The sequence below is a fragment of the Capricornis sumatraensis genome, chromosome 4 (genome assembly GCF_032405125.1).
Source record: "Capricornis sumatraensis isolate serow.1 chromosome 4, serow.2, whole genome shotgun sequence".
NCBI classification, from domain to species: Eukaryota; Metazoa; Chordata; class Mammalia; order Artiodactyla; family Bovidae; genus Capricornis; species Capricornis sumatraensis.
Genome location: NC_091072.1, coordinates 80607964 through 80623623, shown reverse-complemented (window position 1 = coordinate 80623623; position 15660 = coordinate 80607964). Strand labels below are relative to the sequence as shown.

At 39.7% G+C, this 15660-nt stretch overlaps 1 protein-coding gene across 1 annotated transcript in view; it reads left to right on the top strand.

Annotated features, from left to right (window-relative positions):
• TMEM117 (transmembrane protein 117) overlaps positions 1-12899 on the top strand; it is a 587839-nt gene extending 574940 nt beyond the window's left edge. The window contains exon 8 of the mRNA XM_068971681.1: positions 11894-12899. Coding sequence (XP_068827782.1) covers positions 11894-12540 — 647 coding nt within the window. The 3' untranslated portion in view covers positions 12541-12899. The remainder of the gene's footprint in view (positions 1-11893) is intronic.
• Positions 12900-15660: the final 2761 nt, after the last annotated feature.

The window sequence follows — 15660 nt, the reverse complement described above, 5'->3', positions numbered from 1 at the left end:
CCCACAAACTTCCAAGAGAACCACAAATGCTAGCTTGATAGTTTCCTCCAAGTTCTGCTTTTTGTAGGTAGACCTTAATGCTTTCCGGGTCAGTAAATATAGAATCACCCCTGGGATCATTAAGCATGAAACACTCTCTATCTGTCAATAGTTCTGAAGCCTTAGTTTGTATGGGAATCACCTGGAAAGCTTGTGTAAACGATCCATCAGCCACACACCCAGAGTCAGATGCCTCAGGTATGAGGTGGAGCCTGGAATCTGCCATTCTCTGGAGCACCACCAGTGATGCTTCTGCAGGTAGCCAGAGGATCATACTTTGAAAAATACAGGTACTGAGAAACATTTCCTGTAATCCGAACTCCTCTCATCTCAGCATTTATGTGCTTTCTATAAGTCTTATCAAACGAAACCCAAGGGGCAGAATACACATTCAATAGAAATGGGGTAGGGACATCCCTTGTGGTGCAGTGGTTAAAAGAATCTGCCTTGCAATGCAGAGGATCTGGGTTCGATCCCTGGTGGGAGAACTAGGATCCCGCATGGAGTGCAACTCAGCCCATGTGCCACAACTACTGGGCCTATGAGCTCCAGAGCCCATGTACCACAACTCGAGACTCTGTGCGGGGCAAGAAAAGATCCTGCCAGACACAGCGAAGATCCTGCATGCCCCAACTAAGGCCTGATGCAGCCAAATAAACAAATAAAAATTTTAAATGGGGTAGTCAGTGAGAAAGGCATATCTGAGAGGAGTTAGAAAGTTCAGAGCTGGGGCCAAAACAGAGGAGGTCCCAAAGCAGAGCATGACTGGAGAAAGGTCCAGAAGAAGCTGGAGACAGAGCTAGAAAAGGATCCTACAGACTGCCAGACAGCTGTGTCTAATGCTTTCTGTGTTTGTTCTGTACCAGAAGAGCCTAGGCAGGGATGGCTGGGATTCTTCCAGGGTCAAGGATGGCTTGATGGTCTCAATTATCATTTCTCTGTGATCTGGAAAAGACGTTCAGTGCATGCTGAGGCAATGGAATGTAAAGATTTGGTGTGTAGATTCCAGCTCTGCTACTAACTGGTGGCAGGGCCCTTGTCAAGCTCTTTAACCTCTTAGAGGTTCAGTATTTTCATCTGTTAAATGGGGACAGTGATGGTACTTATCCCATAGGATTGCAGTGAGGATGAAATTAATTAATATGTACAAGGCACTTAAAACATTGCCTGCCGTGAAGCAAGCACTCACTAAGTTCTCACTGTTTTTACCTAAAGCTTTTCCTTTTATCCATTCAGAATCTGCTTTCCCTATAATTCAAAAAATACTAGGTAGCCTGAGAGAGGGCTCTCTGATTATTTATCAACTATTCTGAGTTCTTTGCTGTTATGTAAATAGCAGTTATGTTCTGAGTCCTTGAGAAAGACAAAGCTAGGAATGAAAAAAAAAAATCTCTCTCCCAATGAAATGCTCTATATGTAGAGGGTTATCTGGCACTGATGAGTTCCCATTGACATTTTAAAAGCCTTTAGGATTTGAGTATTTTTTAATCCTGATTCCTAGCTAGTTTTATTTATTCATGTCAGAAATAACTTGAATTGTTGCATCTGTTTAGCTCATCTGGATCCCCCCCCGACAGATGGTTTGCTGCAGTATGTATGAGCTTTCATTTTATAAGCTGAGCTACAGCTTATAAAAATAAATCATCTCTTTTCCAAGGGTGTGTTAAAATATTTTTTTTCTGGGAATTTTGACTTTAGTAATAAAGGGGATAAATGGTTAGTGATTTGGTCACACTGGTGCTTTTAGCTCAAGTCCACTGTTCATTCTCCTAAAAGTAAATGCTAAATACAACCATATAATTATCTCTTTCGCCCTCTCCCCTTTTACCTATAAGATGAGTGCAAAGATGGATTCAAAATATGATGTACCAAGTCTCTGGAGGCCAGAGAGGAATGGCCTCTCAATTCAGACTCTGAAGCTCCCGAAGTCCTATTAATGCCAATCCCGTTGGAAGCTCTGCCATCTGTCATCCTAGTCAGACAAAAGAAGTGTCCCATTGGTGGCCATCATCTGAGTAAATTAGGAGAGGGTTGGGGGAAAGGCCAGAAGGAAGGCCTGTGCATCTGTGAGGAGAGAATTCACACTACTGGCACGACGAGGCCCATGGGAACCTTTCGGCAAAAATGGAAAATGTAGCAGTAAACAAGCCTCCCTAGGTCTGTGTTCTGTTTCAGTTTCCTGAGCAGTGCGAGGGCAGAGGTGCTTCACAATGGCGAGAATGTGGAAAATAATGCATAAAAATAATGTCCTTCATTTTATTTCCATAGGTGCATGATTTCTGGCAAATTAGTTCCCAAGGATTGTTTTTTAAGGAGCTCTCCTGTGTCAATCAGATCTTGGAAAGTGCTGGCAAGGGCAGGCCAGTGGTCCGTCCAGCAGAATATTCTGTCTGGCAAAATTAGCAAGGGGCTTGTTATAGGGAAATGCAATGCATCTTCTTCACCATGACAGTCCCCAGTGATCATGAATTTATCCAAAGCATACAAGGATCTCTTACTATTCTCTTAGTTATGAATTTTTCTGAACCTTTCCTGCAGCAATTTCCATTTCCAACACATTTGTGAAGCTCTAGCATTAACTGTTTACTTCTGCCTAAAGCAGCAATTCCTTTTATTTGTCCCAAACTCATCTTCTTCAAGGCCATGGTTGCTCTGCCCATAGCCTGTCAGCCCTTGCTGCCCCTAAGCTGGTCTGTCCTGTCCAGACTAAGGTGTCCTGGGTTCATTTATGCATAGATGAGGGTTTTTATAGTAAAACTCACATGCTTTTCAGATATTTCTCTTTATAGCCAGAAGAAAGACTTGAGATATATAACTAATCATATTCTTTAAGACATAAATAGTTTGTTTTTCCCAATTTTCCAGACTTTATCTGATTTTAGCAGTATCTTAGAATTCACCAGATCATTGTGACAATGGCATTTGATTTGAAAGACTAGAACTTCACTCCTTGAAATTTTTCTGGACACAGTATTTCAGACTTTACTTATTGATTAATGGACACTTTCTGACTTAACATGTGTCTAAAACTAAACAAGAATCTAGGGAATACAGAAATGAGCATAGCACAGTTCCCAGTCTCAAGAAAGTCAGAGTGTGATGGTAATTGAATTCAGTACAACTTCACATCCTTTTCTTCTGCTTTTCATCATCACAAGTTTCTACCTGTATTCATCATATTGGATTATGTCCTAAAGGAGTAGTCTCCTACTTAAGAAAGTAACAATGACAAGAGGCATTTTGAGAAGCTATATTCATTTGCTTTTAAGTCTTGAGATAATTTACTAACTCATTTCTTATTAGTTCATGAACTTTTTAGTAAGTATCTTCAATTTGCTCAACCATCTCCTCATGACCCAAGCATTTAATGTGGTTTCTGGATATTCTTAAATTACCTGGTTGCAAGTGGGATGGGGGGGGGGGTGGGGCCAGTGCTTAAAGAGCGGCTAACTCAGAGTGCCCTGTTTACACTGATCAGGTCTGGAATGAGAGGATATTGAACATGGCCAGGAAACCCATTACAGCACACTGTTACTTATTTAATTATACAAACTTCATCTTCTTCAAGGTCAGGGTTTCCTGTGATCACATAACGGATGCTGGTGACTTTGTGGAGCATGACCACTGGGCATAGAGTCCGCCCAAATGGTGACACCTCTTGCTAGAGAGGTGCTAACAACACAGCTCAACCTCAATGCTAACTGGCAACCCTACTGAGTAAAAGATTTTTTTTAAATATTATAATTGCATATTTGAATCATGAAAGGTTCATTATAGGTAGAAATATCAGCACATATAGTATTTTTCCTTAGTTGAAAAAAAATAACACTTTTCCCCAAACTCTTGTCATTTCCTATGCTAAAATGAGGCTGATATTTAATGAAGAATTCTTTTAAAATTAACTAGCCCGGGATTCTCTAAGCTCCCACAAAGTAAAATGATAAAATTACCATCATAATATCATTTTTGCCAATCAGTAAGATTCATTACAAGCACACAACACAGGAAAGAAGCAATCCCACAACACCATGCAGGGATTTCTCATTAAAGGAGACAGTGAGGTATTTCTAGAAGGAGATAAATAGAAATAATGTATGGATTCTTACCCTTCCTCCTTGCTGATTTACATTATGCTATGTAGTTGAAACAACAGGGGGAAATGCAAAAACTCTCATGCAATTAATGCCAAAATACCAAACCTCTTGTTGTGGTTGCCTGACTGTACATTCACAACAACGCACATGAAAAAATGGCAATAGAAGCACTGTTAGTCTTTTTCTTTTTCTGTGTCTTACACCTTTTCATGTGAGTCATTTCAGAGACTCAAATTTATTTTTTATGGTAAACAGGATTTCTGAGAATATACATCTTTTTTTTTTTAAGGAAAGCTTTCTCCACTGAAAAATGTGTATTGCATCTTTTTTGTTCTAATGGTGAGATTTCCTGCTCCATCATAAAACATTAAGGTTTAGGCTGTGTTTATTTCGTAGACTCATCAAGAAGACTTTTAGAACTAGGAAGAAATCTTAAGGGTTATATAACTCAACTCCTTCACTTCATGGACAAGTACACTAAGTTGAGTTGTCCCACTTGATTTTGCTTTCTAGTTTGCTGCATCTCATAATTGTAATTTTTTAAAGAGCAGAGAATATTGCGAAGGTAACAAAACACTGTGTAGGAAAATGGAAAAAAGGACTGTAGAGAAAGATGGACATCCTTCCTCTGTACCGACGGATAAATGGAGCAGGAGTTATGTCAGGTGGGCAGGACGCAAAAAGTAAGAAGAGCCGTTTCTTCTCTATTTTCAGCAGTTGCATTTTCAACTGAGCAACTACAGCAGTGGGGGAAGGGCAAGGCTACCTTCGCAGAAGCAGAACAGGAAATAAATCAATAGGAATCCTGCCTCATCTAATTCTCTCCCCTCCACACTTCCCCACCCCCACGTGGTCTCTCGGCTATGGAAACGGAGTGGGGGTATGGGGAGAATCTATCCCCTGTTATTTAGCTTCACATTTTGTGTGCGTTTCTCTGGACTGCAAGCTGTAGACAAATTATCAATTGCTAGGGATTTTTAACATGTTGAATATGCTGATTCACAATGCATATTTACATTTAGATACACACTGGGGCCTCTTAGGTAATTAGTTCAGTGAAAGTAAAAGTGTTAGTCGCTCAATCCTGTCTGACTGTAGCCCACTAGGCTTCTCTGTCCATTGAATTCTCCAGGCAAGAATACTGTAGTGGGTTGCCATTTCCTCCTCCAGGGGATCTTCCCACCCATGGATTGAACCCAGGCCTTCCACATTGCAGGTAGATTCTTTACCATCTGAGCCAGCAGGGAAGCCCAATTGGTCCAGTGATATCTACCTGTTAATGTCACTGCTCAGTAATTCATTCTGTTTATCCAAACTGAAACACTGAGGGTATATCTTTGTTAGAAACCATTAACATGCTGTTCTCTCTACTTATATGGTATATTAACTGGATTGAAGAAACAGAAAGAAGAAATTGTAGAAATAATACTACCCTACATTTTGGGCAAACAATATATTTCAGAAAACTCTCGAATACCACTTCTTATTGTGCTTGCATGCATGCTAAGTCGCTTCAGTCGTGTCCGACTCTGTGCGACCCAATGGACTGTAGCCTACCAGGCTCCTCTGTCCATGGTCTTCTCCAAGCAGAAATACTGGAGTGGGTTTCCATGCCCTCCTCCAGGGGATATTCCTGATCCAGGGTTTGAACTGGCGTCTCTTACATCTCTTGAATGGGCATGCAGGTTCGTTACCATTAGCATTACCTTGCAGGTCCACAACTTTCCATTATAACCTGTGAAATGAAAATATCTCCTGCCATATTAATTAACAAGAAATGTCACAATCATCACCAATATCTGGCCTCCAAATGTGAAAGAGGACTCCCAAAACTGAGATCCAGCATATGCTGCCACCCCCACAGAGATTGCTTAGGGGCTGGGGGAATGCAAGGAGCAAGGTAAACAAGGAAACAAGATTGGCCCCAGACAGCTGAGGTGCATGTGAAAGGAAGAATTCAGTGAGCCCGGAGGCTTGCATCTTCCAGTACATACAATGCTGAATTCCTTAACTTGACACCTGATCTTCCATGTTCAAACTGCCTGCTCACTTTATTGCAAATTTCCTGACTTCCCCTCCTGCCTCCTTAGAGCAGTTTTGTCAGAACTAATTCCTAGATTTGGCGTCTTTAACCTTCCCTTCAAATAAAATAGCTCTCTACTTTCAGGTTGTGACAATATTTTTTAGTCAACAATCATGATAATCCTTTGAAGTGGTTTGATGGGTGTCTGAGTAACCTGTATGCAGGTCAAGAAGTAAAAGTTTAAATCGGACATGGAACAAGAGATGGATTCAAAATTGTGAAAGGAGTATGTCAAGGCTGTATATTGTCACCCTGCTTATTTAACTTATATGCAGAATACATCATGAGAAACGCTGGACTGGAAGAAACACAAGCTGGAATCAAGATTGCTGGGAAAAATATCAATAACCTCAGATATGCAGATGACACCACCCTTATGGCAGAAAGTGAAGAGGAGCTCAAAAGCCTCTTGATGAAAGTGAAAGAGGAGAGTGAAAAAGTTGGCTTAAAGCACAACATTCAGAAAACGAAGATCATGGCATCCGGTCCCATCACTTCATGGGAAATAGATGAGGAAACAGTAGAAACAGTGTCAGACTTAATTTTGGGGGGCTCCAAAATCACTGCAGATGGTGACTGCAGCCATGAAATTAAAAGACGCTTACTCCTTGGAAGAAAAGTTATGACCAACCTAGATAGTATATTCAAAAGCAGAGACATTACTTTGCCAGCAAAGGTCCGTCTAGTCAAGGCTATGGTTTTTCCTGTGGTCATGTATGGATGTGAGAGTTGGACTGTGAAGAAGGCTGAGCACCGAAGAATTGATGCTTTTGAAGTGTGGTGTTGGAGAAGACTCTTGAGAGTCCCTTGGACTGTAAGGAGATCCAACCAGTCCACTCTGAAGGAGATCAACCCTGGGATTTCTTTGGAAGGAATGATGATGAAGCTGAAACTCCAGTACTTTGGCCACCTCATGTGAAGAGTTGACTCACTGGAAAAGACTCTGATGCTGGGAGGGATTAGGGGCAGGAGGAGAAGGGGACGACCGAGGATGAGATGGCTGGATGGCATCACTGACTTGATGGACGTGAGTCTGAGTGAACTCCGGGAGTTGGTGATGGACAGGGAGCCCTGGCATGCTGCGATTCATGGGGTCGCAAAGAGTCGGACACGACTGAGCCACTGAACTGAACTGAACTGAATGGCAGAAAGTGAAGAGGAACTAAAGAGCCTCTTGATGAAGGTGAAAGAAGAGAGTGAGAAAGCTGGCTTAAAACTCAGCATTCAAAAAACTAAGATCATGGTATCCAGTCCCATCACTTCATGGCAAATAGATGGGGAAACAATGGAAACAGTGAGAGATTTTATTTTCTTGGGCTCCAAAATCACTGCAGATGGTGACTGCAGCCATGAAATTAAAAGACACTTGCTCCTTGGAAGAAAAGCTATGATCAACCTAGACAGCATTTTAAAAAGCAGACATCACTTTGCCAACAAAGGTCCAGATAGTTGAAGCTATGGTTTTTCCAGCAGTCATGTATGGATGTGAGAGTTGGACCATAAAGAAGGCTGAGCACCAAAGAATTGATGCTTTTGAACTGTGGTACTGGAGAAGACTCTTGAGAGTCCCTTGGACAGTAAGGAGATCCAACCAGTCAATCCTAAAGGAAATCAACCCTGAATATTCATTGGAAAGACTGATGTTGAAGCTGAAGCTCCAATATTTTGGCCACCTGATATGAAGAGTTGATTTATTGGAAAATACCCTGATGCTGGGAAAGATTGAGGGCAGGAAGAGAAGGGGATGACAGAGGAGGGGATGGCTGGGTGGCATCACTGACTCAATGGACATGAATTTGAGCAAACTTAGGGAGAAGGAAATGGCAACCCACTCCAGTATTCTTGCCTGGAGAATCCCAGAGACAGAGGAGCCTAATGGGCTGCTGTCTATGGGGTTGCACAGAGTCGGACATGACTGAAGTGACTTAGCATCAGCAGCAGCAGGGAGATAGTAAAGGACAGGAAAGCCTGGCATGCCACAGTATATGGGGTCACAAAGAGTCGGACATAACCGAGTAACTGAATAACAACACCGGTGTTATTCTCCATTTCACAGCACAAAAAATTGAATTTACATAGTTAACAAATAGAAGGGTTTGGAGGGAGAGGACAGAATCATAGAACTGGAAGGCATCTATTTCTGTTAACTCAATTTGAAACTAAAATCGTTGAGATCTGGAGAGGTTAAACACATTACCCACATTGTACTATTTGATCTCCGTCTGCTGGTGTCCAGGCTGCAGTTTTTGTCACTAGGATTCCCTTCTCACAAATCAGTAAAGATGTGTTAGAGCAGAGTGATGGTATCCATGTCAGGCAACACATTCTTAACTGGCGTCTCCTTCCTCTTGTCTTAATATATGGACACCAGGTCACTTGAGAAGTGACATAACCTGATTCTTTAATGTGAATGTTTAGTGGTCAGGCTGACCCAGCACCATTCAACTTGGGTAGAGAAAATAATTTGAAAGTATGAAAAAAAGCTCTTTCTATCTGCAGAGTTCCTTCAGTTTGATCACTGTACATTCACTACTTTTTTCCCTGATTTTTTTTCCCTTTTACTGTTATTCACTGAGCATCTTCTAGCCACCAGAAAAGCACCCTTCTCTAAGCTCCATGAGCATTCCTCTTTTTCCTTTCTGATTCTGTGGTGCTGCTTATATACCATTTCTGACATCATTACCCTAGAAACAGAAACCCCATATGGGAGACTGCTCTATTCATGAGTTGATAAATGTGATCTAAGCAGGGTTTTTCCAAGGGGCCTTTGTGAGCTCAGATGGTAAAGAATCTACCTGCAGTGTAGGAGACCCAGGGTTTCCTCCATTGGTCAGGGGGGAATACCTTCTCCAGTATTCTTGCTAGGAGAATTCCATGGATAGAGGAGCCTGTTGAGCTACAATCCAAAGGGTTGGAAAGATTCAGGCATGACTGAGAAATTAGCACTTTTTTCACTTTGTGAGTCAAAAAGTTGATGGTCAGTCATACAGTTTCAAGGACCTCTTCCCCTCCCCATAGCTTCATAACCAATGTCATTTACAAAAGGAGAATAAGTATGGATCTCCTACAACAGAGATGGACCCAAAACCCCTCTCCTAACTGCTCCAATCCGGAGAAGGCAATGGCACTCCACTCCAGTACCCTTGCCTGGAAAATCCCATGGATGGAGGAACCTGGTAGGCTGCAGTCCATGGGCTCGCGAAGAGTTGGACACGACTGAGCGACTTCACTTTCACTTTTCACTTGCCTGCGTTGGAGAAGGAAATGGCAACCCACTCCAGTGTTCTTGCCTGGAGAATCCCAGGGACAGGGGAGCCTGGTGGGCTGCCATATATGGGGTCACACAGAGTCAGACATGACTGAAGTGACTTAGCAGCAGCAGCAGCAGCAGCAACTGCTTCAATCACGAAAGCTACAAACTTAGTGCCTCCATGACACTGAATGAGAATCTCTGAACTTTTCATATCACCGGTCCCTCATTTTGCTATGCCTTCTTTTCCTATGATAGTCTCCATTCTTTCCCTTCTCTCTGCCCCCTCTCTTCCACATTAGCTGATCTTTTTCTGTACATTATTCTATCTGCAGCATAATAAAAACATATACTAAAAGAAGCATAACATTCTCCAAACTGTTCCCTGTCCTTTTCTTTCGCTACCGCATGAATTGCTACTTCCTTCAAAATTCTTTCTGCAGAAGTTAGCACTCAGTTTTTAGTCCATTTTCTCAATGTCTTCATCTTTATGGTTTGTATTACTCCTGTGACACCTCTTAGATGTGGCCTATTATTATTATTATTTATCTGTTGATGTCTCTGTTCTGTTTTCTCCCATAAGATGTAAGTTCCTTCCTTGAAGGCAGTGACATATGCCCTCAGGATCTACTAAGGTATCCTCCACAGAGTCTATTATGAATACAATAAATATCTGGCAATGATGCCTGCCTTTGTATTTGGTGGAATTTCTCTGGCTTGAGCTTTCTTGATTTATTTTACAGTTGATTCTGTTTTCATTTTGAAGATACAAGAGGGCAGGAGTGGCTTGAACTTAATAGTACGAGGTGTTATAAGCATCTTTTCATATCTGGAAATGTCTCCAGTGTCCCCACTTTAATTTGTAGTTTGGGTGTGCCAAATTAATCATTCAGGCAAGAATTCTCATTACAAATATTATAAACCCTGTATAGTTGAATGATTTTAGGACAGGCAGTTATAATTTCTGTTCCTGTGGTTTAAATAAATTCTCTTCATACAGAAGTTGTACCTTTCCATGCAAATGAAGACATTATCATGACTTAGGCAAGGCTTTGATGATAATAATAGTGACAATTACTGAGTTCCTATTATATAGCAAACATTGTGCTTAGTATATAATAATCTCATGAAATGTTAACCGCTTTAATAAGTACTGTTATTTTCTGCTTGTATAGAAATTGGAGTTTGGAGAATTTAAGCAACTAACTCAAGTTAATGTAGGTAGTAGGTTTTGGAATCCAGACAAGGGTTTGGGAAAGCCTTCATATTTGCACATTATAGGAGCTTGAAAATGTGTAATGATGATAAAATATTTTCCTAACCTCCTTTCCTCCACCGAAGGTCATATTTAAGCTATGTGTTCTATTGAAGTATGTATTACAAAATACGTGTTTACCAGTTTTAGTTTAAGACGTTTTCCCAAGATCCTAGCTGTCATGTGAGGCTGTAATTTAATAATGTTCAATATAATTATTTTTAAATACAAAATAATTTTGACATTATATATAATAATTATTACTAAAGCTTTTAGAATCTGTAAATATATCACATTATTTGCTATAGCAAAACTATGAGGTGTTACTAAGCTAACACTTCATACTGTAAAATTTGGAATGAATTATAATAAAAATTGTAATGGAATATAGTATCCCTTCAAAGTTTTTCCACATTATTTCCATTTAAAGATGCAAAGATTTCACTAGATAATATGTCTCTAAATAATATCTTATTTATATAGGACTTTTAAATCCTACAAAGAAGTCATAGTGGTTATAGTCTCTCCAAATCATATCTTCTAAAGCTTTGGTTATATTTATATGTCTGATGAATGAATTCTGTTCAATGAGAATTTGATGCAATTATTTTTAAAGTCTTGAAATGAATGCTCAAGGATTATTGATCTGAACCACATTGACTAATAGTTTAATCAACAGGTCACCAACAAACAGCAATGTGAATTCAATTGATGCACTTTTGTGCTTACATTGCAAAATGATTTATTTCTTTCCCAGACATAATTATAAAACCATAAGAGATATTCAATCATATGTTGGACTTTTCTAAGAATTTTATTAGAACTTGTTTTTAAACCTTAATTGAAATGTTCTAGAGAATAACCTACATGAAACCCAATTAGAGTATAGTGGTGGTGCCTTAAAAGCCAGGAGACTTTGTCTAGTTAAGTGCAAATACCATAAATTACTGGCTCTGGGATCAAGAGTTACATTTTCACATGCTTAACATCCATTTAGTAAATTCCCTTTGCCAATTGACTTAATGGCAGCATAGTACTCTCAAAAAATTGTTGACATGTCTAAAACATTAACAGTTAATGCTATAATACCATTATCTCCATTTTATAGGAGAAAACCCTGTTGCAGTTTTATCAGTCATTGACTAATACACAGTATTTCTTTTTTAATGCAGGCAAATGGTTTAACTATGGAATTATCTTTCTCGTCTTGATTTTGGATCTTAATATGTGGAAGAATCAGATATTTTATAAGCCTCATGAATATGGACAGTATATTGGCCCAGGACAGAAGATATATACAGTCAAAGACTCAGAGAGTCTAAAGGATTTGAACAGAACCAAGCTATCCTGGGAATGGCGGTCCAACCACACCAACCCTCGGACTAATAAAACTTATGTTGAGGGAGACATGTTCCTCCACAGCAGGTTCATAGGGGCAAGCCTTGATGTCAAGTGTCTGGCTTTTGTTCCAAGTTTAATAGCTTTTGTGTGGTTTGGATTCTTCATTTGGTTCTTTGGACGGTTTTTGAAAAATGAGCAAGGCATGGAGAATCAAGACAAAACTTACACTCGCATGAGAAGGAAATCCCCCTCAGAACACAGCAAGGACATGGGAATCACAAGAGAAAACACCCAGGCCTCGGTGGAAGACCCACTGAATGACCCTGCCTTGGTGTGCATCAGGTCTGACTTCAATGAGATCGTCTACAAGTCTTCCCACCTAACATCGGAGAACTTGAGCTCGCACTTGAATGAATCAGCCAGCACCACTGAGGGTGACGGGGATCCAACGACTTCTAAAAGTACACCGACGAACTAGATCCAGTTTTGGGGAAAGCACAAAGAGCAGCCTTGAGTGTAACTTTCAGAAGTTAGTCTTTCCTTTCGTAAATGTGAGGTTTACATAGCATTAGGTAAAGAAATACAAATGATGCCACAACGGTGCTCAACATGCTTTTTCTAGGACTCATTGTTTTCTATTTGTATTATTATGATACCTGTGCCTACAGTATATCTAACAGTCCTCTAGAGATTGCTTTTCACAGTTGCACAAGCTATTTACTGACTTTACAGCCTACTAGATTAGCTGGTTACCCGCGTATCCAATGTTCAACCATAGTGGTGCCTTGAGACATTAAACTTTTTAACTGTACCAGAAATGAAGCGTGGAACAGTTCTCTAACCTACTTCACATGGGTTTTTTTTTTTTTTTGTATACAATTATTTTCATCTCCACTTGATGTCTGAGCAGGAAACAGATATAGCCAAGATGTGGTTCAGAAAGTATGTCTCGCTTTCTTATTCAGCAGTGGAGTTGGTGACTTTGACAGCTGGACTGCAGAGAAGCATAGTGATTACCTTTGAATTTTTATTGGCTTCCTGCCAAATACAAATACAGATGCAGAATTCAGTAATAGGAGAACGCTAATCCAACATGGGTCACTACTTGTGAAATGTGACTTTCTCCAACCAGTAATTGCAATTAGATGATAATACATAATTATGTTTTCCTAATTACAGATAAATTGCTACCTGATTAAAAATCCTGCCCTTCACCTTTGGGACCAAAGGTTGAGAGGCACAGTTAGGTAAACTCTGAAGTTTATTGGCATTTACACAAAGCCCTAGAAAACCAAGGAACTGAAGTTTTAATCATGTGAGGGTTGTGCAGCCTACCATCTACAATATTTGTACATCTTTCTGTAAATATGGCTCTGGACAGTGAAAACTGGAAAACATATGCCAACTCTGAGCCGGGGAACACCTCTAAAAATCATGCCATGGAACTTTGTGAGGTAGAAAAGAAGATGTGCATGACAAAGTCTGTTTATTGGCTGCTTTTGTGTGTGTGTTTTTGTGTTGTTTTCTTTTTTTTTAAGAACTAAACATCGCACATTAATAAATCAGAATTATACATCAGTAATTATGTGATCTAGTTTTTTGTTTATAATAGAAGGATCAATTGTATCTTAATTTAACAACAGCACCCCCTGCCTTTTTTTAACTCAAAGCCAGGCAAGCTAAGAAATGGGACAATCCCAGCTTGCTTTTAATTTTGTTCCATAAATTGTGGTTACATCTTTCTTGAGGGGGTTGAGGAAGATTCACTTTTAAGGCAAAATTATTTTCTTGTCACATACCAACATAGCTCTATTTTGTCTTTATGATTTTTTAAAACCTCTCTTGTTTTGATCTCTCTGCTTTTAAGCTTGCTGCATGTTGAAATTAGCATGCATAATAGAACTATGCATTTATCTGTCACTTGAGAGTCAGCTTTAATAAACATCTTTCTACCATTGTTTGCTCAGCAATTGGAACCATGCCCCTGCTGTTTCTTTCACCTTTAATAGCATGCATGGGGTACTTAGGAACATGAATATCTCTGACACTAAAATTGCAGAGATCAAGCTCACTATGGTAACCCATTGCCCCTTCTGTGCAAAGGAACTTACCACATTATCCCTGATATGTAGGAACATTGGCCATTACCAAATCTCCATAGCATGGAGCATTCAACTTTTGGCTCTGGGACAAGTAGACAATGCCATTTGAGACTATATTTTTATTTTTTCTGAAAGTCATTGTCTTGTAGAATGAGGAAGGAATTGATTTAGAAAGTGGGTGTTATTATCCGTATGTAGTCCTTATTAAAATATGATTTGAGGATCTCTACATGGCTCTTAAAGAAGAAGTACTTCCTGAAGGAATCTTGTCAGCAGAGATAAGATAAAAAACAAACCAATCCATCAACCTTAGAGCACTATGCTTAGGTGATTTAGGGGGTTTCCTGGAGAAACTGGATATCAGCTGATATGAAAATATGTCTTTAAAGTTTCCATGAATTTTAGTATCAAGTGGAATAATTTCCAAGGATGACATTTTAATAGTCAAACCAGATTCAAGCCTTCAAAGGCTTCCAGTATTCAATTGTATAGACCACTCTGGACCTTGTCATCTGCACATGGGTCTCCCTCCTTTTGCTACCCCTTTTGTTGTATTGTACATTCCATTTGCACCTATTCCAACTAAAGATTAGGAAATGAAATAAAATCAAAGTCAAAATCACACCCATCCATGCTTAGTCTCAGATCTGGACTTATATGTCACTGGGTTATGACTCCACAGAGCTTTATGAATACCAAAACTTTTGGACTATCAAGGACACTTAAAAAATGTGTAGTAAATTCAGAAAATGGAGAGTTAAAAGAAGAGGATTAAAAATTACTAACCAAAATTCTAAAGAAAGCATAACAAGTGTGATGACTTAATTGCTGTGATGCTTAAGGACTATAAACAATTATATTTCTACTGTTCAGTAATTATAGTATTTCCTTCTGTGCAGTGTAGAAATTGTACTAATTTGACATGATTTTAGTATTCTGTATCATAGAGTACTTCATTAGCAGTTTAAATGGAAAATAATATATTCCTAGACATAAATCTTATCATCACATACCCATTTAAATCATATAACCACAGTCAGTTATCTCATCTCCCCGTGGTGGCTCCTTATTGTGTTCACTTATCTTCTTGCACATATCTAAGATCATCAGCGAATCCTATTAGAAATGTTAAGAATTATTTCTTCATTTATTCTGAGTCCTCAGACACAAAATCCCCTGTCACCTTGATAGCATCAGATTTCACATGTAGTGTCCAGTGGCACTACCTCTGACAAGACAACAGAAAGTTGTTCAACACAGACACTCATATCTGAAAGTAACAGTCGTTAGCACTGTCATATCTCATGACTGGGCTCTACGAGCAATTCTGTTACACTCTTTGGCTGTCTTATGCGTCCCATGCATTCACGCTAAGTCGCTTCAGTCATGTCTGACTCTCTGCAACGCTATTGACTACAGCCCATCAGGCTCCTCTGTCCATGTGGATTCTCCAGGCAAGAACACTGGAGTGGGCTTCCTTGTCCTCCTCCAGGGGA